Genomic DNA, 25,093 nt, shown 5'->3' on the forward strand with positions numbered 1-25,093 from the left:
GTTTTTCTGTTTCTTGTTTAAATTATTCCTCCGGCCTCCCTCTGTTGCACTGGGAGAATGGCCAAGATTTGATTGTTGGACCATCAGACTGAAAAAGACAAACAGTGAGTTATTAGACAATACATATTGCACACCGCTATATACTGCCCCCTTGTGGTCATCCTACAAACAATGTAGCATGCAGAAGCTGCATGTTGCATATAATGATGCGATGAGAATCCTTTGCAGGATACCTAGAAGTGGTAGTGCCAGTCAGATGTTTGTAGCTGTGGGTGTCTGGACTTTTAAAGCACTTTTAAGAAAGTTAATGTTCAGTTTTAGAGAACGACTGGATGGTTCGAGTAACAGTATATTTTTAGCACTTACAGATCCGACAGTGAGTGGTTCCCGTTACTCATCCAGTCTCAGAAAGCACTGGTTAAAGTGTTTGTGTATTTATTGATTTATTTTAAGTAATTGTGTTTTATGTATATTATGGTTTTATATTTTTACAAATGCTTTATATACTTATTTATATACATATATATATTTAATGGTATACCTTGTGTTGTGTGTGTGTGTGTGTGTGGGGGGGGGGGGGGGGGGGGAGTTGTGTGTGTGTTCCTTGTCTTGTTTTTATGGACATGTAGTCTGCCAATAAAGATTGAATTGAAATACACATATCCATTGCTGTTAACGGGTATAGTAGATGGATACACATGAAAAAAATCCAGTAAATGTTTTACTGTTCAAATAGGAAGACTGCATTTGCTGAATATATTTTATATTTCCGCATTCATGTAAATTTTTGAATGGAGTGTGTCAAACACATATCCAACAGATAGTTAATCTTGATGAGAGAGCCTTTAAGCAGTGACTGCAATGAACCCTAAAAAAGAAAAATCAGCTTTCTTGGATGACATTGTGATTGCAATCTTGGCATATTTTCATTTACATGTTAAAAATTTGCATTGTTATAGTAACTGGTCACATTATTATGTGATCACACCACGTGGATGACAAAAACGTTAAGCTTCTGGGTCACCTAACAGGTTAATCCGGCCATTCTGCATAACATCACAGTTACAGCAAGACACTCAACTCTAACTTCTCTCTGTGCTATGCAAAAACGGTGTCGAAAAATGCAGCCGCTGACCTATTTTGCACTTAGCACGGCAGTTAGTAAATCCATCTGTTTTTAAAGCAGAAAGACTCACGTGCGTGTTTTCCCCAAGTATAAAACAGCCGACAGGGGGTGCTCGCGGTAATTTCTCATTCCATCACGCTTGGTAGAGGCTCTCGGGGGATAGCCCTGCCTGGCTGCCTGTCAACCACAACCGGCTCGAAGGTAGAAAAATTGAACATATATGAATGTTATTCTGTTTCACTTGACTAACTCGTAACTTTGCCAAAGCTGGGAGTGAATGTCTTTGTGTTACAAGTTGTCTGTCGTTTGTTTAGAGTTTACGTTAGCTTGCTAACAGCTAAATAGTTAGCTTCGACTGTTTAGCTTTAGCCTAGCCTCTCAAAGCCTAGCACCTTAGCTGTCAAACAGCTGTTTGCAGTAGCACCATATTCGTTACTGTGGTGATGATGTTGAGAGATAAGCGACCGCGGCGGCTAGCCAGTGCGCCACAAAAGGTTGTTGTTATGCCTGTTAACGTTAGCTAAAGAGCAAAGCTAGCTAGTGTGTGAGGCGTCCACTGGTTGTTATAACTGTTACAGCTCAATGTCACCAGCTTTAGATTAGCTTCATCTGTCAACAGTTTGTGCTTCAGTCAGTCGAGATCTGTGCAGAAGTATGCACCCATTTACAAACGAGTCTTATTTACTTGATAGCCGCTGTGCACTTTGAAGCACCGTTGTTAGTCATCTGATGTCAACAGTGCACTGTTCAATAGGACAGGGGGATAGAAGGTGCTTTCTACTCAGCTCGGCTCTTGCAAAAATGTTCATGTTGTCTAATTGTATAGCAAATTATTCGAGATGAGTATTAAGTATGTATAAAGGAAACTGTGTGCATTTATACTGCTAACTTTGAATAACCTGGGAAAGGTTAAACGGTTTAACTGTATTTGCATGTTGGGGTGTCAATTTACCCATAGTGCACATAGTGCAATCATCGAAAATATTGGCTCCAGTTAAGGTTCACATGCCTGGTGACTAGATTTGTGCTTCTGTTGCTCCTCATAGATATGAGGGCTTAAAATAGGTCTATGTTAAATGGTGCTCTAGGGGTTTTTTATTTTTAACGGTAAACAAAGGTTGGAGGTCAGTGGTAAAGTGTGTCACAGGGACAGAATAAGCAAGGGGAGAGGCAGAGTTACTTGTGTTTAACAAGTAGTGTTTTATGTCACTTAATTTCACTGTTCAGAGCTGAAAATGTCGCTTTGGAAATGTTTAATTTCCCATTGAGCTAAGAGCTGCAGGTGTACTTCAGTTTTGTCAATCATTATGGATAAAATAGGCAAATTATGGTTGTATTTGTTTTTAAGAAAAAAACAATAGAAACACTCACAAATATTAAATTGGCAGGATTTCAATACTGTGTATAGATTGAGCAATCTCCTTGAGTAGTGTGGCAGTGTTTTGTGTTCCTATAGTACTGCCTAAAGGAGGCACATGTTTACTCTGACTTTAAACTCATTGTAGTGCAGTGGGTGGGTACAAAGTGAAGAGTGAATAGAAAGGCGTGGTAAGTGTAGGTCTAATCACCTCTTAAAATACCCTGCAAGCATAGATACAGAGGCTTGTACCTGTCAGCAACAGCAGAGCTGACGTTAGCCCAAGGGAACAACAGTTACCCTTTGTTGTCCTTGATTGCCCCCTCACAACTTACCCTGTTGTTCTCTTTAGCAGAGTGCTGCTACTACCCTTGTTGTGGTCACAGGTTTTAATGGCCTTGGTTTGATGGGAGCATCAGAGTGATGGTCTAAGCGCTCACAGTCACAGAAGTGGGGAATGTTGCGCTGGACTGTGCACCTAGAAGGAGGGCCACGGAGAGTCAACCATGCTGCTGTGGCAGTGGGTCACAAGGTGTACTCCTTTGGAGGCTACTGCTCCGGGGAGGACTATGAGACACTTCGTCAGATTGATGTGCACGTCTTCAACACAGGTATGTGGTAAGTGTGTGTGTGTGTGTGTGTGTGTGTGTGTGTGTGTGTGTGTGTAGAGATCAATTGTTTCATTTGTAAAAGTGTTTAAGTTAAAAAAATATATAAATTAAAGGATATTCTGGAAAAAGACTATATTGGTGTTTATGTAAAATTGATTCATTCACTTTTTTTTGTATCTTAGATGGGTGGGGAAAAAAATCTATTTGACAGGCAGGACAGCACTTCTCCCCCCCCCCCCCCCCCCCCCCCCCCCCCCCCCCCCCCCCAGTGTATTGAGAAAGGTTAAACTGTTGTAATTTGTTGAATGTGCACAACTTTACTGAAAACTCACTCAGGTTGGCAGTTAAACCCCAGCTTTTCGTAGCGGTTTGCAACAATTTTTTTTTTTTCCAGTTGTTGTTTTTCAGTTGCTATCAGACAAGCACAGCTGTTTTCTTTAAATGGGTTAAGAGAAACACCCTTAACTCATTTTGCATGGTTTTTCCCCATTGTGTGGTCAGCCACCTGCTTTAGGGTTTTACGACTTCCCAAAGTAGATAGAGCCTACCTGCTATTGGTGTATCATGAAAAGATCTGTGGAACTAATGCTTTGAGTGTAATGGAAATGGGACCTCTTTAACTACAGTTTCCTGCCATCTTGCTTTGTCCTCCTTCCCCCATTGGCCCATTTACTGCAAAGACTGATTCAAATTTTTTTTCTTTTCTTGATGATACTTTTTATTATTAAAGTGATGTGAACTGTACTGAAAACTCACTGTGAGAGAGTTGTAGGCACGTTAACAAATTTTACATTTTTTAGCTCTCAGAGCAAGAAAGATAATAAAATAAATTACTGACTACCAACCTAATATCCATTTAAAAAAAAAATATGCGAATAACTGAATTTGTAGAACTTCCTTTGTAACGCAGTAAGTATCAAGTAAAATTTGTCATGCAGCATTGTTTTTGTGTGTGTTTGTTTTTAATTGAATTTAAAAAAAAATGTTCTTTCATTAAGTTTTTATATTTTATTTTTTTAATAAAGGAAAATGTTTACTTTTTGTGTTTTTTAGTGTCATTGCGCTGGATGAAGCTGCCTCCAGTGAGGATTACAGGACTTGAATGTGCCCGTGAAGTGCCATATATGCGTTATGGCCACACAGCTGTGCTGCTGGATGATACTATCTACCTCTGGGGCGGGCGTAACGACACAGAGGGGGCCTGCAATGTGCTCTATGCTTTTGATGTCAGTAAGTAGACCCTCGTCTAACTCGTGCTGCTGAGAGTTTCAGGGTGTATTTCCTTTGAGATGAACCTGTTTGAAGTTAAAATTGTGACAACAAAAAGTAGAGGAACTGTTTTATATTAAGAAAGCTGTAGCACCTGCATGCGTGTGATAGTTTTCCATTGCATGTAACGCAAGTGCTCTGATCTCAATATTGAACAACTGCGACTGCTTCACAGATACTCACAGATGGTACACACCCAGGACTTCAGGGACTGTTCCAGGGGCGAGGGACGGCCACTCTGCCTGTGTCCTGGGAAAGGCAATGTATATATTTGGAGGATATGAGCAGCTGGTGAGTTTGATTTTTGATTTATTTTTGCTTACACAAACTTTCTCTGTGAACATTAAAAATGAATCTTTTTTTATTTATTTATTTTAGGCTGACTGTTTCTCCAATGACATCCACAAACTGGATACCACTACCATGGTTTGGGCACTAATTAATGCCAGAGTGAGTTAAAAGTCGCTAGCTGTTGCTTTTCAACCGTTGCTGGGTATTCCTTGACAGTTTTTCTGTATTGAGCATTCAAAATAATTCTCCTAACAAACAAACAAACAGGAAACCCTCTCATAAAAAACAAAGATGACACAGCTGAACATCAGCAACATAAGTTATCTGTTGGTGTATTGGCATGTTATAAAAGCAGCGCAGTATGGAATTTCAAAGCAGCTTCCTGCTAGGAAAGTTCAAAAAGCCTCACACTGGATTATATACAGTCTCCTTTTAGCAAATACTATTTTTGTTTATGCAGTCAACATGCTCATGTGATTAAACGCTTGTAAAGTATATTTTAGTCATCATATGACGGAGTTACTGTGGATTAAGTCAATCCATTCAGTTTTAGTTACAGCCATGTTGTCAGTAAGGAGATTTAGCGGTGCATGTGACTGAATAATACTTAGGATTGCATTCCTCTTTAGGAAAATGAAAACTTCTGTGCTGTTACTCACTTGCTTTTTTCCCCCTTTGAACTTTGGGATCATTTAGCGTTTGTATTTTTACATTTGCATGTGTAAAACTCACTTTTCAGTATTGGTTCTGGTATTCTTTCAACCATGTTAACGATTTACAAAGCCCCCCTGTCTGCATAAAGTTCATGGTTAGACATTGGCAGCACATTCCTGAAAGGAAGGCTTGTGAAAGACTTTGGCATGACTACAGGGCAGTGACATGTAAAGTGAGTCGAGGTTTGCCTCTGTTAGAGTTGGTTGCAGTATGTGAGAGCAGGTCCTGTTTCAGTCATATTTCTGGTAAAGTTCATATATCTTGATTATGATTCTGTGTCTTGCTCCAGTTAAATTGTTTACACTATCCCAATGACTGGGCTGACTGGACACCACTATCCCTTTGAAAAGGGATGGTGGTGCCTGGGGGAGGTTTGGGATTCACTGTGGTTTTGTAGTTGGAAAACTGATCCACTAGATGGCAGTGTTTACCTGAAATTGCTGTTTTTTTTTCCTGGGCGAAATGCCTGAGATGGTTGATCATTTATATGGAACGAATGAGCTTCAACACTGTCCCTTATATTGAACGTAAGAATTGTTTCTGACATGTAATGGTTTAGTTTTGAATATTAGGATTTTTTTCTTATCCCAGGGAATAAGATCTGGAATATTTTAGGAAGACTAATTCCATACCAAGGCTTATGATCAACATAACTTGATGAAATTTTAGATTTAATAAAGACAGTAAATTAAGTTTTACCAAAAATGTTCTCAATAGCTATAACTTCAGTGTCTGAGTAGACTGCTCTGCTCTCTCTTCACTAAAACTTTGAGTGTGGAAGAGTTTAACAGTAACATCGTGTGTTGTCTTTGCTCTGCAGGGAACTCCAGCACGCTGGAGAGACTTCCACTCGGCTACCATCATTGGGACAAAAATGTTCGTGTTTGGAGGAAGAGCAGATCGTCTTGGTCCCTTCCACTCCAACAATGAGGTCTACTGCAACAAGATCAGAGTATTTGACACAAAGACTAACTGCTGGCTGACCACCCCTTCAACACAGCCACTACCAGAGGGACGCAGAAGTCATTCAGCCTGTAAGGCACAAAATACACGCATAAAATCGACTGTGTTATTAGACCAGTATCTGATTAAATTCTTTTAATTTGAGTTCTGTTTGTTCCAATATATTTACAGGCTAGGTGCTAATCTTTTATATGCATCTATGTGTTGGATTAGTGTTGTGAGAACAGTGTTGTCAAATATAATCTGCCAACGTTATTCGATTAAACAAATCAAGGTACTTTATCTGGGTCAAGTGGTTCCTTATAGTATACTTCAAATATCATTAATCTGGACTTTTTATTTATTTTTGAAGTTTCCTACAATGGAGAGCTGTACATATTTGGAGGATACAATTCTCATATGGAACGACACTTCAACGACCTTTGGAAATTCAATCCAGGTAAGTCTATATTTACATCATTTAGATTTGGAAAACCTGTCCTGTTGCTGTAGAGCACTGCTACTAGAGGGTTTAATTCCTGGTAGCTTTATTTTTTAAAGAGTTCTTTAAATTCCACCCTGACTATTTACCTCAATACAAGAAGTGCAGGACTAGCTTGTGTTGACCTACTTTTCTCATTTCTTCATGCATAAATAACCGGTCCTCCTCCGCTGCATAATTGACATTTGCGTAATGGTGATTGGCTGCTTCCTTTTTCACCACAAAGTTGCTTTCTGTGTTTCATGTTTTGCAACACAGATGCTGAAATGACAGCCCATTCAGTTGCTGATGAATGTTACCTGATTGCATTTCAAATTGGTTTAGGAGGTTTTCTGGAAGAAAGCCTCAGGCTCTTGTTACATGCTAAACATAGTCACTGATGAAGCAACACACCTGTGGTAAACTCGTTGTGTCCTAAATGGTGTTAGATAGCACTATATTATCTGATACTATCTTTGTGTCAGGAAATAAATGACAAAGGTAATACCAGGCACTAGCTAAAAGTCCATTATTTTAATTAATTTATGTTTAATTGTCTCCCAACTGCCATTTCTAGTTGTAACTAGAGAAAACCATTGTGACAGCAGTTGCACATGGTGTTGAATCATATTAAAAGTAGATCATTAATGTAGCGATGTGTTGGTAAACATTGGCAGGGAATTTGGACAAGGACAGCCATAGCTGTTTTCTAAACTCTTCTCTAGTTTATTTGAGAATTTGGTCTTTTTTTGTAGTGGATATGATCTTATGTGCCTGTGCTATTTAAAGCTGATTTCTTCAGTTGCCATCTAAATGTGCTCTGCAGTTCGCTAGGTGGCAGCACTTTAATTTTAGTCATAATTATCTAAGGGTCTGAATGGCCTGTTGCTATAGAGATGCAGTGATGCTGTTTGGGTCTGAGACAGTTCATCCTTATATGGAACAAGTGAGTGAGCTTCAACATCGTCGCTTACGTTGCATGCACTTCATAGAGGACTTGTTTCTATTTTTGAAATGTAAGATTTTGTGTTGAAGGTTAACCCCCCCTGTCTCTTTTTATTTTTATTTCTTTATAAATATTCCTTTATCTTAGAGCCTTGCGGTTTAATATTTTTAGGAAGCTGAATAAACAGCAGGCATAGTGAGAAACTCTTCTAGTTTAGCTGGTATGACGTAACCCTGTTGTAGTTTAGATTTATTGTGCTGCAGATACATTTCCAAAGAAATCTCTCATTGTATCTATGCCCATTCTTTTTATCCTTTTTATATAAAATATAACTTTTAATATAATCAAAATTATTTTTGCCTTGTGTGTACACACTAGAAAACTTCACATGGAAGAAAGTTGAACCTAAAGGGAAAGGCCCATGCCCTCGGAGGCGTCAGTGCTGTTGTATGGTTGGAGATCGAATCATCCTCTTTGGAGGAACCAGGTGAGGCACAAAATATTAGTACTTGACCTAGATTTGAACTTCAAATATTTATTTATTTTTCAATTAAATTGTCATCATTTGTCAATCATTTGTATATTTACATCTCTGCCAAACATTTTGTGTGTGCTGTACTCATTAACTCATTCCCTAATTCAGAAAGAAATGCATGTTATCAAAGTTTGCCCAGACGTTCATGTAATGACACAATGTAATAGACACATGGATGTCAGAGTCAATATGATGGAAACTTTGTATCGATGTTAAGATTTTGAACATTTACAAAAAATCCCCCCCCCCCAAAAAAACATAATCAGTTTACCTGGGTTCACCTGATAAACTCTTTGAGTTCACAAAAAGACAAAAATCTGGTCCGGTAGCCTAGCACCTGAGAAGTCCTTAATAATGATGTGTACACCATCTGCGCTGGTGAAGGTTTCCAGGCAATTAGTCTAAAAAAAAAAAAAAAAATACATGTCTTACCTCTACTTCTCAGGTTCATTTCAGAAAATGCACCAAAGGACATGAAATTAAGCATGGATGGACTTCAGTCGCTCAAATTTCAGTTGTTTCAGGAAAAATCACAATGGCTCCTCATTGCACTAAAGATGACTGCTTAAGTGTTCTTTTGTGTCCTTGCCTTCACAGCTCTCATAAAAAACACTAAATATGGGCTTTTTGCACTCAGTTTTTTCAGTGATTGTCTTTAGGTGGGTGGAGGGGGTGGCAACTTTTTGTGCATCTGACCATTTCAGGACAGACGACAGTCTTCTCTTTTCAATATGCCAAACACAGTCTGGATCCTGTAGATTGCTGTCTACAGTAGTGATAACCAGGGGCTTCGTAGCTGGTTAGGTGCCGCTGAGGTGGTGACGTTCTTGTGATAGGCCAGTAGCCGCTGGAGTAATGAGGTAGCTTACAGCATCGTTCAGGGTAGTCCATGTCCTGGGGTACTGTTATCAGCAAGACCCTGTTATCAGGAGAACTCCACTGGGATAACCTGATGGTAGGATCACAAGGCTGTGGATAAGGCTACTTTCAGACCCTCTACGTCTACGTGCCCTGTAGTTTTTGAGCCACTGACTGTTGCTGGATGTGTTTTGTAAAGCTTCACTTGCTACCACATTGTGCTGTGCATCACACCCCAAAACGCGTACGTGTGACACACATTTCAAATAATATGCAAAAGCATAATACAGAAGAGTTGTCTCTCTAAATTTGTAATCATTAGATATTCATGTAGTACTGAGAAGCTTATAATGAAAATGACAAGCTCGGGAGGAGTCTTAATTTTTGAAGGTTATCCTTTGTTTAGGTACTCACTGGGATTAGTCCAGAATGGAGTCATGATTTCCTGTTCTGAGCAGATAGGGCTGGAAAAGGGAGTGTCACTGAGCTGATGAAGGGTGCAGAGGAAGAAATCAAACACTACATAATATCTCTGACATCCTGTTTAAAAGCCCAAGGGCACAGAGGTTAACATATTCATGAATCTATCTTTAGAGAAAAACTGCTTTGTCTATTATGTGCTTGGTAGTTGCTGTGTTCAAAGTCTGGAGAGGGGTTTTCTGTTACTGTAAAAATTGGAGCATGATCCTCACAGGCTCCAAGTAAGTTGGCCACACAGGTTCTCTTGGCCAGCATTGCTCATTATTTTGTTTTTGTTATTTTAGAGCACACTTAAGCTTCTTACACGCAGGAACTCCCATAAGCATTTGCACACAAACACCATCCAAGCAGACCTAAATTCTTTTTCGTCTTTTGACTAATAAAGTTGTAATTTTAAGATTTGAACAGTGTTTAGGCTTTGTCTTGACTTGCATTGATAAAGACTAATTAGTTTTCATTAACTAATTACGTTTGAACAGTCCCTTTAAAACCAGCACCTCTTGTGTTTATTTTTGCACGGCCTAACAACATGAGGGCTGTTAACAGGGCTAGAAAGTTATTAGTGTCTGTCTCAATGCAGTTGACGAATGCTTGCACAGGCTGCCATGAATTATTTGCTGGACACCTTGCTTGTGTTTGTTGTGGGGCTCCTCATTTCAGTAGATCTTCTGAGGAAATTGTGTTGAAATTTATAGTCCAAATGTTGTTTTCCTGAGTTGGTTGTCCTTTCAGACTGATCTTAAACAGAACCCCTCTGATATTTATTCCCAGTTTATTTTACCTGCAGGAATTTGTTCAGAATAATTTATCACTTTAGTGAAGGACTGTTAAACCATTAGTTCAAGCATGACTGCTCTGCTTTCCAAAGGGTTGTGCTTCAGTCGTCTTGCAATATGCTAAAATGCATTCGTAAAATAAAATGTAGGAACAGCTGAATGAGACACACTGCTGTTAGCTTAGAAATTCCAAGTGTAAGTAAGATTTGAAGTCAACAAGCCTGGTTTACTCTAATTTGGTGCTGTTAAATTTGGATTCAGATAATCCTTTTTAAGTGGAAGATACCTCTATTTTCATACATGCTTTCACTTTGAAGGTAAATGAGCAGACTGTGTGTGAAAGACGGGCTGGGCATTAGTGGCAATGTGTTGAGTACCACTTGCGTCGGTGTAAACAGGACTGCTGAGCTGCAGAAAGGTGCGAAAGTCTGCCCCATCTCTGATTTATGACCTTAGGGAGCATTCTTTCTCACAGAGTGCAATTTGATATACCCCCAGTGCCTCTGCTACACTCATTTACTGAGTTCTGCTCACTGCCCCACGAAGGACGACCCGTGCATGACCAACTCCACCTGTACCGACCTTCACCTATGCATACAAGCAATGAATAGTTAAACCCTGTAAATTTTGTTTTCTTTTTTATTTCTTGCTTTTTTCTTTTCTTTTTTTTCTTTTCTTTTTTTTTGTTCCCCGAGGAATGAAGCGCAGCTCAAGTTGAGTTGCGTATGAAGGCAGAGCCACACAGTGCTCATGTTGTCATTGTTGGCTCTCTTCTCACTGTGTGTTTAATTTCTTACGACAAACCCAGGTTGAGCTAAATCAGGAAGCATTTCAAGCCTGGGAACAGGGCATCCTATGAGGGGCAGGAAGTGAACAAGGACATGACAGCTTGGCATGCTGGGAACAGACAGCTCGGAATCTATGAAGGGAAATCTGGCACAGGCCTCTGAACTACTTCGACCTGATGTGCATTCATTCCAACAATGCTTTTAGGGAATGTATTTTTACCATGACGGCATTCATTCATCTTTGAATGATGACAGACTTAAATTATCTGTGTGTTTAAATGTTAATCTGTGATTGAAGGCTTTTTGTAATTGCTTGATCCTTGTTGTCCTTTGCGCCTTTTTTAGTCCTTCAGCACCTTTTTGTGTATACTGCTGATAATTAGTTTTTTCAAAAGCAGGTATAGTTTTCATACACCTAGGATGATATTACTGTGCATAAGTAAGAGCAGGTAATACATCTGACTCTTACATATTTCAGAGATTACAGAAACCTACTTATAATCTGTATTTACATTTACAAATCAAATACATGATGATAAATATAGTGTGAGTGCAACTCAAATAGTTAATAAAAAAAATAATACCAGTGTCAAGATGATATCTAATAAGATGAAAGTGAGGTGTATGTTTTTCTTCAAAAATAACTCCTTCATTAAATGAACTTTTTTGTTGATTAAGGAGAATCATGCAACTCCTGTCTTGAAACTGCTGGTCGTGTCTCCACAATTGGGTGATATTGAGCAACCTGGGATATTTTAAGGCCTTCAAAATCTAATTTTCCCATTAATTTACTTATTTGCATCTGAATGTCAGTGCTTAGATATTCTACTGACTTATGTATTTGGACACTTAGTGCCTTTTCTGGTGGTGTTTGCATTTGTCTGGATGTCTTCACATGACTTAGTGAGTCACAGCTCTTGTTGGGCTTACGTCAGCGTGGTACACACACTCTGCTGTGCCAACCTTAACACATTTGTTCCATTTTGGAAATATGCAGAGTCACTTAGTACATTTAGTAAAGATGGAAAGCATGCTGACGCCATTTCTAACATTAGGATGGAAAAAAACAAACATTTTTAATATTTCTGGCTTCTGTCGAGTCATTGCACTGGATGAGTGGGTTGAAAGCTCTAAATATAAGACTCTGGGTTTGAATTACTTGATTCTAAAACTCAAACAGATCTGAGTCGTCTGATCTCCACTGAGAGTGAATTGCTGCTTTACGTAATTAGCAAGCGGGAGACCACATAGCAGGTAATCTTGCTGGTAGCCAAAACATTCCAGCTCCAAACCTCTAGTTTAAGCTACCAAAATCTCACTGGGATATTTAATCTGTGTGGAATTTAACAGCTCATTATAAAACTGCAATTTGCTGAGCCAGAGAAGTCCAGGGGTTTTTGTTTAGTAGTCCAGGAAGGTCAGAAGCCTGGTGCCTCTATATCTCGGACACGGCTGAATTGCGCCTTTATCAATAGCTGAAGTGGCAGCTGTTACAATAGACATCTGGTTAAAACGTGACTTGTTATCACCCTGGAACCTGCCTGTCTAAATGTTAGACTCAACACAGCATGGGTCTGAGAAATGATAGTCCTCTCTTGCCGGGTATTGTACCAAAACTAAAAAAACTCTGCTTGAAACTTTAATATTTTTAGCTTCATTAGGCTTGCTACAATGCCAACTCAATATCTTAGATCTGCCAGAGTGGAAATCGACTCTATAGATGCACGCCTGTCAGCACAACAGATTTTGATACCACACATGTTGTCTTTTGGCCTTTGGTGTCAAAGGGTACCCTGCAGAGTTTTCCTTTATTATTTGTCTGTGTGTGTTTAGTATTCCTGAGACAAAACCTGTCAAACAGCGAAGGTGACCCCATCAGGATATGGGGCATACCGCGCGTGGCAGGACAAGACCTTGGGGGAGCTCAGCTACACTGTGATTTACTCTTCAAAGACAAGCTCATGATAGTATTTCATCTGCATCTTAACCCTCCTTAACCTGCTAACGGTCTGTATACATTATGGTGTCGTAGGGGTTGAGTGTTGCACAGCAGCTCAAATAAACAGCCTTACACAGATGATGCATTGTGATGCTGTTGTCCATGTCAGTAGACATTTCTAAATAGTAGTATTTTTGAGTTAGTGCTGTCATTACAACTAAAACACCTCTGTGCTTTTTGGATTAGTAGAATAACGTAAGACTAGCAGATTTCACGCATGCACAACATACCTTAAATTTAGACATTAGAAGATGAGCTTGCACGTATGTCTGCATCTGAAATTTAAATGCTCTGTGTAAGTCTCTGCAGCCTAGTACAATGTCTGTTTGACAACACGGATTTACACTCATGTGAGAGTGGTGCTGGGAGGAGGCCAGGGAATTCACTCGACAAGTGTTACTTGCCTCCTGCACACACTACTCGGGCAGGTCTGCCATGTGCTACATGTGAGGGGAAAAGACAACTCTGGACTGTGATCCTTCTTACATTGTCTGGAGTTTGTGCTGAAGCTGTCTAAGTAGTAAATTACAAGAAAAGCCCACCAGTCAACTTGTGTAACAGGATAATGTCTGATGTTTTAATCAGCAAGTCGTGTTTTAAACAGTGCTGCTTTACGTTAAAATTGATATTTCTGGAAAATGGAGTACTCTTATAGCAGTACTATAAGAACTAATTGCTCAAGCAGTGCACTGATGGAAAGTTAACCAGTGAGCTAATACATGTTATAATGATCTATGAGAACTGTGTTTATTAGTATGTAAATGGCAGTGTATCAAAATCAACCAAATAACCTATTTTTCCAAAATGAATCTGGCAGTTAAACATTTGACAAACCCTTTGAGAACCAGTTATGTTGAGAGCTGTGAGAAATGCTTTTTTTTTTTTTTTTTTTTTTTTTTTTTTTTTTTTAAATCACCCTAATTTTGCTAGGTAGCTAGGTTGATAAGAACCTGTCCTGGGACCAAGGGACCAAATTACTAACCACTCTGACTTTGCAGTGCCTTTAAGTATTATCACTAAGTGCAATTATATTTTATCTAGAGAGACTGAAATTTGAGTTGCATGCTTCATTAGGGGTTGGCATCTCTTCTTTCTAATCTAAAGTCAGTTATTTGTCTCACTGGGAGCCAGCTACAGGTTGTATCTCACCCTCTGCATGGGGTATAGGTCTGGGCAGCTCTATGTCTTAATCCACTGTCCAGCCACTGCCCAGGAGGGGGCACAGATAGCTGGGTAAGACGAGTTGAGACAGCAGAGATTAAGCCAAAAGCATTGAATAGAAATCTATTGAGCAGTGATAACCAAGACCATTACAAACTCTTGCTGGAATCTTAACAATCCTTTAAATTCCTATTGGATAATGTCTATATAGATTGTTTCATTACATTTTAAATGCTTTTGCTTTTTACCTTGGGTAAGGTTAATAGACATGACCAAGCATTGCCTATACTCTTAATGTATTGAATTTTAATAATTTTTAGCTTGTACTGTTGTCTGAATGACAGTAACAGTTAAAGCTTTTTTTTTTTTTTTTTTTTTTTAAACAAATATAACCCACCAGTGAGGACCTGGGTTGCCCATCATATCAGAAGTAATTTTAAAATGTTGAAAGCGCATCACAAACTGTTCTCGCTGCTTTCATGTGTTTTCAGTCAAGGTGTTTCAGCAATAATGTGTAAGTCTGGCTCTCCTGATAAAGTCCTCTACAGGAAGTTGTAGTGGATGATGAGTTCCTGTGAATTAGATGGTTCTGATGGACCAAAGTTCAATAGGAAGTGGAGAAAGGAAAGGGATGCAGATCATATCATTCCCAAGAATGAGGATATGCCCAATGAAGCCACTTAAAACATGCTTACGACAGGTCAGGTTCCAGGTATATTGTTGACTCTATTTGTTTTGAGATAGCAGAGGTGTCATTAATAGAATTTCTATCAGATCCAAATCTTTTCTTTGCCACTTCGTTTTCAGTGTTGGTTCTGAAAGTAAGTTGCAAAAATTGTGGGCAATTAACTTCTTCGACACTTTGAAATAGTCCTCGGCTCTTTGGTGTCTCTTCATTAGTTTTAGGACTGTAGCTCAACTCTTTGTTCTACACTTTTGAAACCTTGGTGTGTAAGATAATGAAGTGGAGCAGGTAGTGCCTTGCTAGAGAGGACCGGCAATTAGGTGATTAGACGCCCTCATTGAGTGTTGTTTGAAATAGCACTCAGTGTTGTTTTAGTGGGGGGGCGGCATCACTCAGGCCTCATTCAGACTGGGAACCACTATGCTGTAGGGGGAGGAGCACTTTCACACATGGTGATACTTTGCTGATCAAGTAACAAAGTGGCCCATCAAACACCAGGATGCCACATAAAGTCACACACTGTGACTTTCCCGTTTCCGAATAGTGTGTCAGACAGCCATTATTGCCGCTGCCTCCATAGTCTGCTTCAGCCCTTTCTCTTTGTTGTGACCCATAAAGTATTACCATTCCCTAATTTTCTGCTGAATTTCACACCCTGACTTGCATTATCCACGACCATCCAAAGAAGCCATATCCCAGTGGATGCAATCTTCATCTCTGTGGTTGCTCGTGTTAAAACATTCCCTTATCTGTACTCTTTCACGCGTCAGCATCCAAGGCCGATGCCCTCCCTACGGGTTTACACAGTAGTTCACAGCTACTGCGGGGTGCTCTTTAGATAGAGATGTTGCTTTTCATTACTTCTGTTGTGTAGCCAGGTTGCTGATATTTGTCCATTCCACACATGTGGTATCTAAAACTCCCAATTCACTGAATATTTCTATATCATACTGTTTCTTACGTTAAACAAATGCTGTTAGCTGGCTTAACTTGAGAATGATGCACTTAAAAAAAAAAAACAGGAAACTGTTCACTGAATACGGCAATGCCACCCAACAGCATGGTGTTTTTTTTGTTTTGTTTTTAGGATGTTTGGGGGGAAAAAAACAAACAAACGGCTGTAAGACTGATTTAATGAGTCATATCAAAGCCATTTGTTTGGTTAAAATTAATCATCAATACTAATTATCACATGAGGGATGTTTGTGCTAATTTAATTCCGGTGGCAGTTTTAAAGTTTCAGGTAACTCACATGTGTGTCATACATTAAAGAGAGTGTTTCTCACCACTATTGAAATGTACCCTTTCAATCACCACAGTAATGTTAGAGCTTGGGTGAGTATTCTGATAAAGGCTCCCACTTTAAGCCCGGGTGGGTCACCTCCTGGGGGGCAAGGGGCGTAATGACTTCCCCAGCTGGCCCCCTGGGACGACGGAGCTCGTGCTCTGCATCTCTCGTGGCTGCTTTAAGCCACCGCCGTGTTTGTTTAGGGAAGATTAGCAACGTAAAACCCTTACAACATCCTGAACACGGAGCGAAAGGAAGATGCGATGGAGAAGACAGCAGGAAAGGGTGAGAGAGATTGATGGGTGGTGGCGAGACGGTGCATTGAGATCAGCAAGAGGATGGTTCAGGGCAAGAATGAAAGACGAAGAGAGTGATGAAAATCGTAAATGCAAAAAAACTGCAACAAATCTGTTGCTAACAATTTTATTTATTTTTTTCTTCCTGTGGTAATGTCTGGGTTGGTTGGACACATGCCAATCGCTAGCTGGTCCAAAAAGCATCTTGATTTTACTCTTAAAACTTGGCTTCTGCATTTTACACTTTCTCCTTAATGGTTCCATAGAACGCAAACGGCTTGGTGAATTTAAATGTAAAGTGTAGTTTTATCTTCTAGATGAGTTTTATTGTTACATTATGAATATAAAGCAGTCGTGTGCAGCATGCATTTGGAAAGCTATATGTACTACCTTGCTATATGTGCGAATAAATCTGAACTGACAGGCTACATTACCTAGAAAAGGTAATTAAAAGAATGGTTTAACAGGTATATAGTTTGGGCTTGTTCAGCTGTGGTGCACCAGGTGTCACAGGTGTATGTGCTTAACTGTGGCAGGAAACAGATGTGCAGTGATATCTATGGCTGCTCAGGTCTGGGAGACTATCAGCATTGGCCAGTCTGTCTTACAAGACTGCTCCACTTCCTGTGGACCTAAATCATGCAACGCATGATAAGGAGAGCTGTGTGAGAGTTCTTATTTAGGATAGTCTGTGGCTCCCTGATTATGGTCCCAACTGATTCATGTAATAAGATAAATAACAGAGTCCAATGCTGGAATTCTATGGTGTGTGTCGCATTAAGTAGTTGAGTAATGCTTACGGTCTTTGTAAGCTGTGTGAACTGTGCTCATGAAAACAGGAAGTTTATAGAATCGCTCTAACCCTATTACTTTTCTCTTTACAGCCCCTGTCCAGAGCAAGGAATGGGAGATGAATTTAACCTCATGGATCATTCAGACCTGTATATCTTAGACTTCAGTAAGTACTCTTGTCTTTATTGGTATCTCTCTTAGGATTCTGTGTTGTTGCAGATAATGCACCCCCCAAGCAATTTTTGACTCAATGACATAAAGAAAACATTAAGATGATCTCAAAGGAGTCACCAGAATCGATGAACTGTGTTATAATCTGAACCTGCACCTTCATGGTTTAGATGTCATATCTATTTTACTGCTTTAGTTCAGTCCTGCTGCTTTAACAGTGAATTATCTCACAAAATCCACTGTACTGCTTCTCAACAAAGGGGTTGGCAGCAACTGGCTGGTAAAGTGCAGGTTCTGCAGCTAAAAAGACAGTAGGTGGTCTCCACTAACTGTTACAAGAGTTAAATTTACAAGCCTGGCTGCACGCTTCCAGAGTCTTTACCATTATGAGTACCGTATTTCCCGGACTACAAAGCGCACCTGAATATTAGCCGCACAAGCTAAAATCAGGGGAAAATCCTGTTTTGTACATACATTAGCCGCACCTGACTAAAAGCCGCAGGTGTTTCAATGTTGACTTATCATATGTAAGAGAATATGCACAAAGGGAATTGTCAGGAAAGAGATGGCTGTTTGGAGACACACCCCTTTTATTAATATTTTGAAAAACAAGTTATGGGTACATATTTGCACATGTAGTACATAACAGTAACCTATAGCACACCAGGAAAATAGATTCGGCCTACCTTTTAGGCTCAGGTGCAGTGACACGGCTTTAACAAGAAGAAAAGTCAGTCATTCACCACCATCTTTCTCTTCTTCCTGCGCACTAAAACCACCAAAGTCCTCTTCTCCAGTGTCGGATACTAACAGGCTCAGGATGGCTTCGTCATCCACTCTCAGCTTCTCTCCTTCGTTGTCACTTTCAAAACCAAAGAAATCCTCGTTGTCAGTGTCAGAGTCGAACACCCTAAGAAGGGCCGTGGCGGTGTCCTCCTCTCCATCATGCAGCAGTCCAGCCCTTCAAAATCCGTTGGTGATCGTGGATGTTTTCACACTTTTCCACGCTGTCAGAATCCACCGGTGGAGTTGGGCATAACTTGCTTTTTGCAAGTTTATCGCCGCTCATCATCCACGACTCCCGCTGAACGCGTAGCGCTACTTTGAAGTTTGTTTTTCGCGCTACTTCGTACGGCACTACGTTGCCTGGCGGACGGACATGTGACTAACATACCACTCTTGAACCCCGATCCTTCCGCCAGGCAACGTAGTGCCGTACAACAGCGGAACAAACAAAACAAATCGTCTTACGATATGACAAAAATCATGGACAATCCATAGAAAAGCCGCACCTGACTAAAAGCCGCAGGGTTCAAAGCTTGTGCAAAAAGTAGCGGCTTATAGCCCGACAATTACGGTACTTGCTGAGCTAAGGGTTTGTGAATTTTATTCATTTACTTAAACAAAAATCCTACAAACATATATTTTGACTTTTTTTATATTATACATATCAAAGCAGCTCAACAAAATAAAAGTTAAAAAAAAAAAGGCAGATGTTGTAATTAAGACTGTTTTACCTGTTCAACTGATATTCATCCATTTATTTCAGCTAATTATAGATTAATTAAACCAAAATACGGTTTGTCATATGTGAACGAGATATGATGAAGAGTTAAGGACATAAAATCCCGGGTTTTTTCTCATTACCCACTCTCGTGTGTACAGGGACATCTCTGCCAGACAGCTGTTCGGATTGATTTGTGATGCGTTAATTAAGTACAACATTAATTAGAGCCCTACGGTTTTTGCCAGTTGAAGCTGCTGCAGTTAACATCTTTTCTGGCATAAACTTTGCCATATGGCCAAAAACTCAAATTCAGACTTCAGTACAAACAGAAGCCAATGCTGGTCAATAACTGTTGTGAATTGTACAGCAAATGTTTGTCAGGCAGCCCACAGATAACTTAAAAGGGAATTTGGGATGGTTTTTTTTCCCCTTCTCTGTAATAAATTATGAAATGACTGCTTTATTTCTGACCAGACCTAGTATACTTGGCCTTGGCCCTGCACGGTGCTGTCAAATGCGGCACTTCCGTCTCTTGGACTACCAAATATGGCAATATCCTGCCTGCACTGGGGTAGCCTGTAATGCTGTCAGGTCACAGTTAGGGTTTGTGTAGGTGGGCTTACACAGGGACCTTATGGGACTGGCAGTACCCAATGACAACCCCCGTGGCCTACGCTTCCTCGTGCCAGTCACGTGTGCCTTCACACTGTTTATCACTGAACATATGGTGGAACAGCCTTTGCCGATGATAGTAAATGAGAGGGAGTTTGTACGTATTATTAGAAATCTGGCTTTTAATAAGATGATTTGTGTACTGAAGTGACTTCCACACTCACGTCATCATGTCCTGCTTGTTCTCATACGTGAACACTTGCTTTATTTTCTTTATTTTTTCCAGCTATTGATTATTTTTGCACCCTTCCATCTACAGATTCTTTAGATCTGAGCTGCCTGGCTCAACTTTGAATTCCCACAGCTGAAATTGATATTAATAGCTTGAGTATGATTAGTGCCACTGATCATCCTATGACTCACTGCACTCTCTTTTCAGGCCCTAATTTGAAGACTTTATGCAAAATAGCTGTCATTCAGTACAGTCTGGAGCAGTCGGGACTCCCACATGATATCAGGTCAGATGAGCATCCTCCTCTCAAACATTAGCACTGTTTTGTCATAGAGCTGACATATTGTTGTTCGTGCTGTTTTTATTATGCCAGTCATTGTAGCCACTACTCAGTCTCTCTCTAATTAGGTTGTTTTTCAAAAGAGGCAAATTATGATTCATTATCCTTCATTTAACTAGTGGCAAGTTTTACTCTGGCTTTTGTCTGACTTGGCTTAGGTCCTCGCATGTAGAAATCATAATTATAGATCTAAATGCATAAAGGTTCGAGTACAGAAGTCAGACAGCCAGGAACCATTTGTATAGTTCTGCTTTCAGTTGCTTCATTGTCTGTGATCACATGTACAGCTTGTATAAGATCCTTCCCTGTGATGTAGAGGAAAGGCCAAAATACAAATGCAGTACATGGTGTGCAGAGAGTACCTATTCAGCCTTTAAAGAACTGAAATTAACAATAAAGTGGACTACAAAAAGTAATTTCACTACTTTGTCCTTGGAAATTAAATATAACAAAATCTTAATGCTAAAACTTTATATCTTTGAGATGATTAACAGTCATTAAACAACTTCAGGTGTGGTTACAAAGTAGCAACATAAACTAATCAAGTGAAAAGTTGGCTTTGACTTAAATTACTTCTTGTCCACCTGAAAGGTTTTGAAATGGTTTAGGATTGCTTAAAATTAATTAATTAAAAAAAAAAGAAGCTTAGACAGTTGTGCTTGATTATTTAAAAAAAAAAAAAAAAATCTGACCGTGAAACAAGCTTCTGTGCCAGTTCAGCCAGCCAGCATCCCAGTCACCTATCAGTCTAGTGATGACTCAAGGTGAAATGATTGACAATGTCCATAATCCTCACTGTGTAGAAAGAGAGCTTTCCAAGGTTTCTTATGAAAGACCCTAAATGGTTTAATTTAAATGAATAAAGCTTATGAGCCTTTGAGAAAATGTAGCGTCTGCTGAAAGTTTTTTTTTTGGTTCCCCCCTCCCACCGTGTGCACCCTGTTTGACTTGGTGATATATAGGAACGTCATAGTTACACCACACTGCTCATGGAGATCATGACAGCATGAAATGCTATCGCAGTTCTTCTAGTTGAATATCCTGCACAGGAGTTGGCACACAAGTGTGTAAAAAGTCCCTTTTTTTTTTTTTTTTTTCCCCCCCCCCTCAGCATTTTGAATTAATAACACATAATTTCCCCGTCTTGCTGACTGATATCAAATTGTTTTGACACATGACTAGCAAGAGACTCAATTTTGACAGCACTACTTTGATTTGTTGTGAGGTTGTAATGGCAGGTTTGGGAAGTTTTAATAGCTGCATTTAAGCCCATGTTTAATGCATATAAAGGTAAGATGCATTAAAATAGACTAGCTGTCAGAAAATGTGTATATATAAATTGCAGAAAAGCAAATTAAAGTACATTACTGTTCCCCTAAAACCTTAATTCATAGATTCGGGCAAGCTAATGGAGATCATTAGGAAAGGTGTTTGTCTAAAATTGAGGACTTCCACTAAGGGGATTTTCGTTACACGTGGACCCCCTGGAACCTGATACTAATTACTCCTCTTAGCCTCTCATTTCTCTTGCACCGTCACTGCCACCTTGCATGTTCCCCACTTTGGTGTTTGCAGTTGTGTTTCTAACCTTTTTAGAGGGTTTTCAGTTGGGGTCACAAGACTTTGGTTAACTCCTTTTGCCCCTCAGTGGCATCTCCAGGTCCTGTGCCAATCTCCCCTCTTAAACACACATGTGCACAACAAAAAAACGAACAAAGCCGTTTGATAGGGAGTGAGTGTGAAACCAGACCCAGTGATAACAATCTGGAGCTCAACCTCTGACCTGTCATCAGGTCAGCACTAGACCCTGTTGTCAGCTCCTGCTCCTGATGCTCATGTTACAGTGGGGGCCACGATGTAGCCCCTCACGTGGGTAAGGTGGGGTCAGGGGTCCAAATATAAACTACTTGATTTAAAATATAAAAGGATTCTGCAAATATAAAATTGTAGACAGCTTAGCATGAGGCTCAAACCTGCCCATTTCAGTTATTTTAATAACTGAACTATAAAATTGTGAGCTAAAGAAGCTTAAAAGCAAAAAATTAAATCCAGCATGAACATCATGCCTATTCATATTTGGCACTAATAACTTTGGGTTTTGCACTGGTGTACTTTAAAATCAAATTAATTGTTTGCTGGTGATTACTAAAGCTCTTTTGTTTGTTTGTTTTTTGTTTTCTTTAACGTCAGGTGGGAACTGGCAGCCATGACAACCAACAGCAACATCAGTAGGCCCATCTTCTCCTCCCATGGCTGAAGAAGCTTAAAAGTGAAGCAGAACCCAGACTCTGTTTCAGGACACTGGGCTTTTATCTTTCTAAATCGAGGACTGTTTTTGTATAGTCTGGATCCGATTTATTTTACACATTCTACAAGTTGAAACTTTTACTGACCAAAACATCCCGTATCAGACTCCCTTGGACACCACCGGCTTTGCCCTGTCTGGGGATATTTTAACCCTTAAGATGGAAATCGTTGATGCCTGTTCACCTTTTTTCTCTTCTTTCTAGCCTCTCTAGAAATTCAATCAGCCTATGATAATCATAGACTTCTAATGTTAAGCACAGGAAGAGACAAGAACTTCAGCCAAAGGTTTTGAGAGCTAACCTCTTTGAGGATTGTCATCCAGATGTCACACTCATACAAATGTGAACCTTCTGTTTCAAATGCAAATGGTTATTTCACTTGCAGCGTTCTCTTACTTAGCCATGTGCAACTATCAGGTTCGTGGGCAGATAGAGCTGGTGCATGTTGAATGAAAGGAGAAGATTCTTTACCACAATATTGGAATATGATCGTTACAAAATAAGCTGGTTTTCAATGCTTTGCCATTTCCCTTCATTGTAATTCTGTCAGTACCCTACTTAAGTGGCTACAAGGTGATTTGCAAGGCAGCCAATGAAAATGTCTGCCTTGTAGAGTGGAGTGCTTCTATCTCCCTGAATTGCATGCATCATTGGGCCTTTAAGATTTCCCATACACTGAATCACTAAAGGAGGTGTTTTGCAGGGAGGTATTTGTGTTCTTCCAAGAAATGCTGTAGTTTCACTAAAGGGTTCACCTGCCCACCCCCCTTTAATATGTTTTACAGTGCCAAACGTGGAAGGGAATCTTGATGCAAAGTGTGCGTGTAAGCTAGTGGTCCTCGCCCACCTCATTTAGTTTACTTGTTGTTGAGGAGATCATCTGATATGCATAGTGTAGTTTCTTTTTAGAGACAATCCCATAGTTTAACGATGTGACCCTCTTATGTTTGTGCATAATGACAGGCAAAATTGCAGATGCTTTAAATGCACAATGGCTGTTGACAGATTACATGCCACACTGCTTGAAAATGACTTGGAAATTCTCAAATTGGACATTTATTTAGGTTGTGGGTTTTTACATTTTATCTGACTTTTCAAAACTTGATTGGTGATGGGCTTTTATTTAAAACAAAATAAATAAATAATCACAGCTTCACCCACATTAGTGAATGAACAAGGCCGTTTCATTTTTTTTAATATATATTGTCAACAAATTCCCTATAAAGACCAAAACAAGCTGTGTGTCTGTGCAAGGCCTTTGTTTCCACTGCATGCTCAGTAAACCCACATGGCTCTGATGGTTCTGTCACTGATACACAGATATAAATTTTGTAGGTTGGGTGATTTTTATTTTATTTTTTTGACAACAGTAGTGTCTCAGACAATCTTTGATTAAAATTTAATACATATTTTTGGTTTTGGCCTTTGTTGACAACATCAGACTTAATGAGCATAAATTCATAGGTGATAAAGTTATTTTAACCATGGTTTTACTTTAATCTGGTCCTGGGAAGGAAATGCCTGAGCTAAGGTGGGATTGGAAGCTGTGTAGCCACACACTCGTGAGGATGTTTGAAGTGCCGGTCCTTGGGACCAAGTGTTCTGTTGCTTTCAGTCTCTGATTAGCTGGTTGACATTTAAAAAACCAGCAGGGCTCTGGGTCCCAAATATTAGCGTTTAATAACCTACATCCTAAATATTTACAACTGTGTCATATAAAGCAGTGTTCTTAAAAAACAAAACCCCCAATCTTAAACATTTAAGTAGCTGGATAAGTGCACTATAGCCATGGGACGTTTGACCTGACGGAGAGGAGATATGTTGATGCTGCGTTTGCCTAAACAGACTTCAAAGTTTGGGGCATTTGGTTGCTCTAACCCCTTTACAGACCTGTGGTGCCACTGAGACTCTGTCACTCTTAGCCCCTGCACACGCATGCATATTGACACACTCTTGATATTCCTCAGATATTTCTTTCATTTGTTTTGTGTAAAGTTTACGGGTGACATTTTTAGTAAGGACCTAAAATTAATTGCACCATAGTGGGATTTAAAAAAAAAAAAAAGTACCTGCATAACTTTCCTAGATAATAGCCACTCTCTTTCCTCCACATAATGAAGTGTCCTGCTCCACCACCCAAATATTTTTGCGTCACATGTTTAATTGGTTAGCGTCATTTTACTTTGAGTTGGATTTACAAATGAGTGATAAGCTTCTCGTGGTTACGCTTGCTTTACCATCTTTTGTGTCGCGGACAGAACCATGATAAAGAGATTGTATGCAGAAAAAGTTTTCATACCAGTAAGTATATCTTGAAAAGTTGTTTAATTTAAAAGCAACATGGTTTTAAAAACAGAACAAAATCTGGAGTGTGTTTGGATTCCTTTTACGACTGTGGGCTCCTGTTGCTGATTTGTTTTTATATATAATTTTTTTTTTTTTAAAGTGGGTCTCTGTATCTGGCAAAGTTGGTCAGGACTTCCTGTGCAATATGCTTTATAACTGTGTCAATAAATCTGAGACAGTCAAA

The 25,093-nt window shown here is 39.6% G+C and overlaps 1 protein-coding gene across 4 annotated transcripts; it reads left to right on the forward strand.

Annotated features, from left to right (window-relative positions):
* Window positions 1-1,116: 1,116 nt before the first annotated feature.
* On the forward strand, window positions 1,117-25,093 carry klhdc3 (kelch domain containing 3). 4 transcript variants are annotated; one of them, XM_004559715.3, is made up of 11 exons: window positions 1,120-1,327; window positions 2,836-3,094; window positions 4,148-4,324; window positions 4,539-4,654; window positions 4,742-4,813; window positions 6,189-6,402; window positions 6,684-6,770; window positions 8,116-8,224; window positions 17,488-17,561; window positions 20,125-20,203; window positions 22,448-25,093. In XM_004559715.3, exons 2-11 carry the CDS (start codon window positions 2,941-2,943, stop codon window positions 22,512-22,514), a joined length of 1,149 nt encoding a protein of 382 aa, XP_004559772.1. In that variant the 5' UTR covers window positions 1,120-1,327; window positions 2,836-2,940; the 3' UTR covers window positions 22,515-25,093. The 4 variants fall into 4 exon arrangements, with proteins under 4 accessions (XP_076747963.1, XP_004559772.1, XP_023009309.1 ...); XM_023153541.2 differs by having other exon boundaries at window positions 2,839-3,094; XM_076891848.1 differs by lacking the exon at window positions 20,125-20,203 and having other exon boundaries at window positions 1,117-1,327.

The sequence above is a fragment of the Maylandia zebra genome, linkage group LG13 (genome assembly GCF_041146795.1).
Source record: "Maylandia zebra isolate NMK-2024a linkage group LG13, Mzebra_GT3a, whole genome shotgun sequence".
NCBI classification, from domain to species: domain Eukaryota; kingdom Metazoa; phylum Chordata; class Actinopteri; order Cichliformes; family Cichlidae; genus Maylandia; species Maylandia zebra.

What these genes read in the sequence shown, in the direction of transcription:
- klhdc3 (XM_004559715.3), top strand. Translation starts at nt 2,941, where the DNA reads ATGTTGCGCTGGACTGTGCACCTAGAAGGAGGGCCACGGAGAGTCAAC. An exon ending in TTGGAGGATATGAGCAGCTG is followed by an intron (nt 4,655 to 4,741) that starts GTGAGTTTGATT and finishes TATTTATTTTAG; the next exon opens with GCTGACTGTTTCTCCAATGA. An exon ending in CCTTTGGAAATTCAATCCAG is followed by an intron (nt 6,771 to 8,115) that starts GTAAGTCTATAT and finishes TGTACACACTAG; the next exon opens with AAAACTTCACATGGAAGAAA.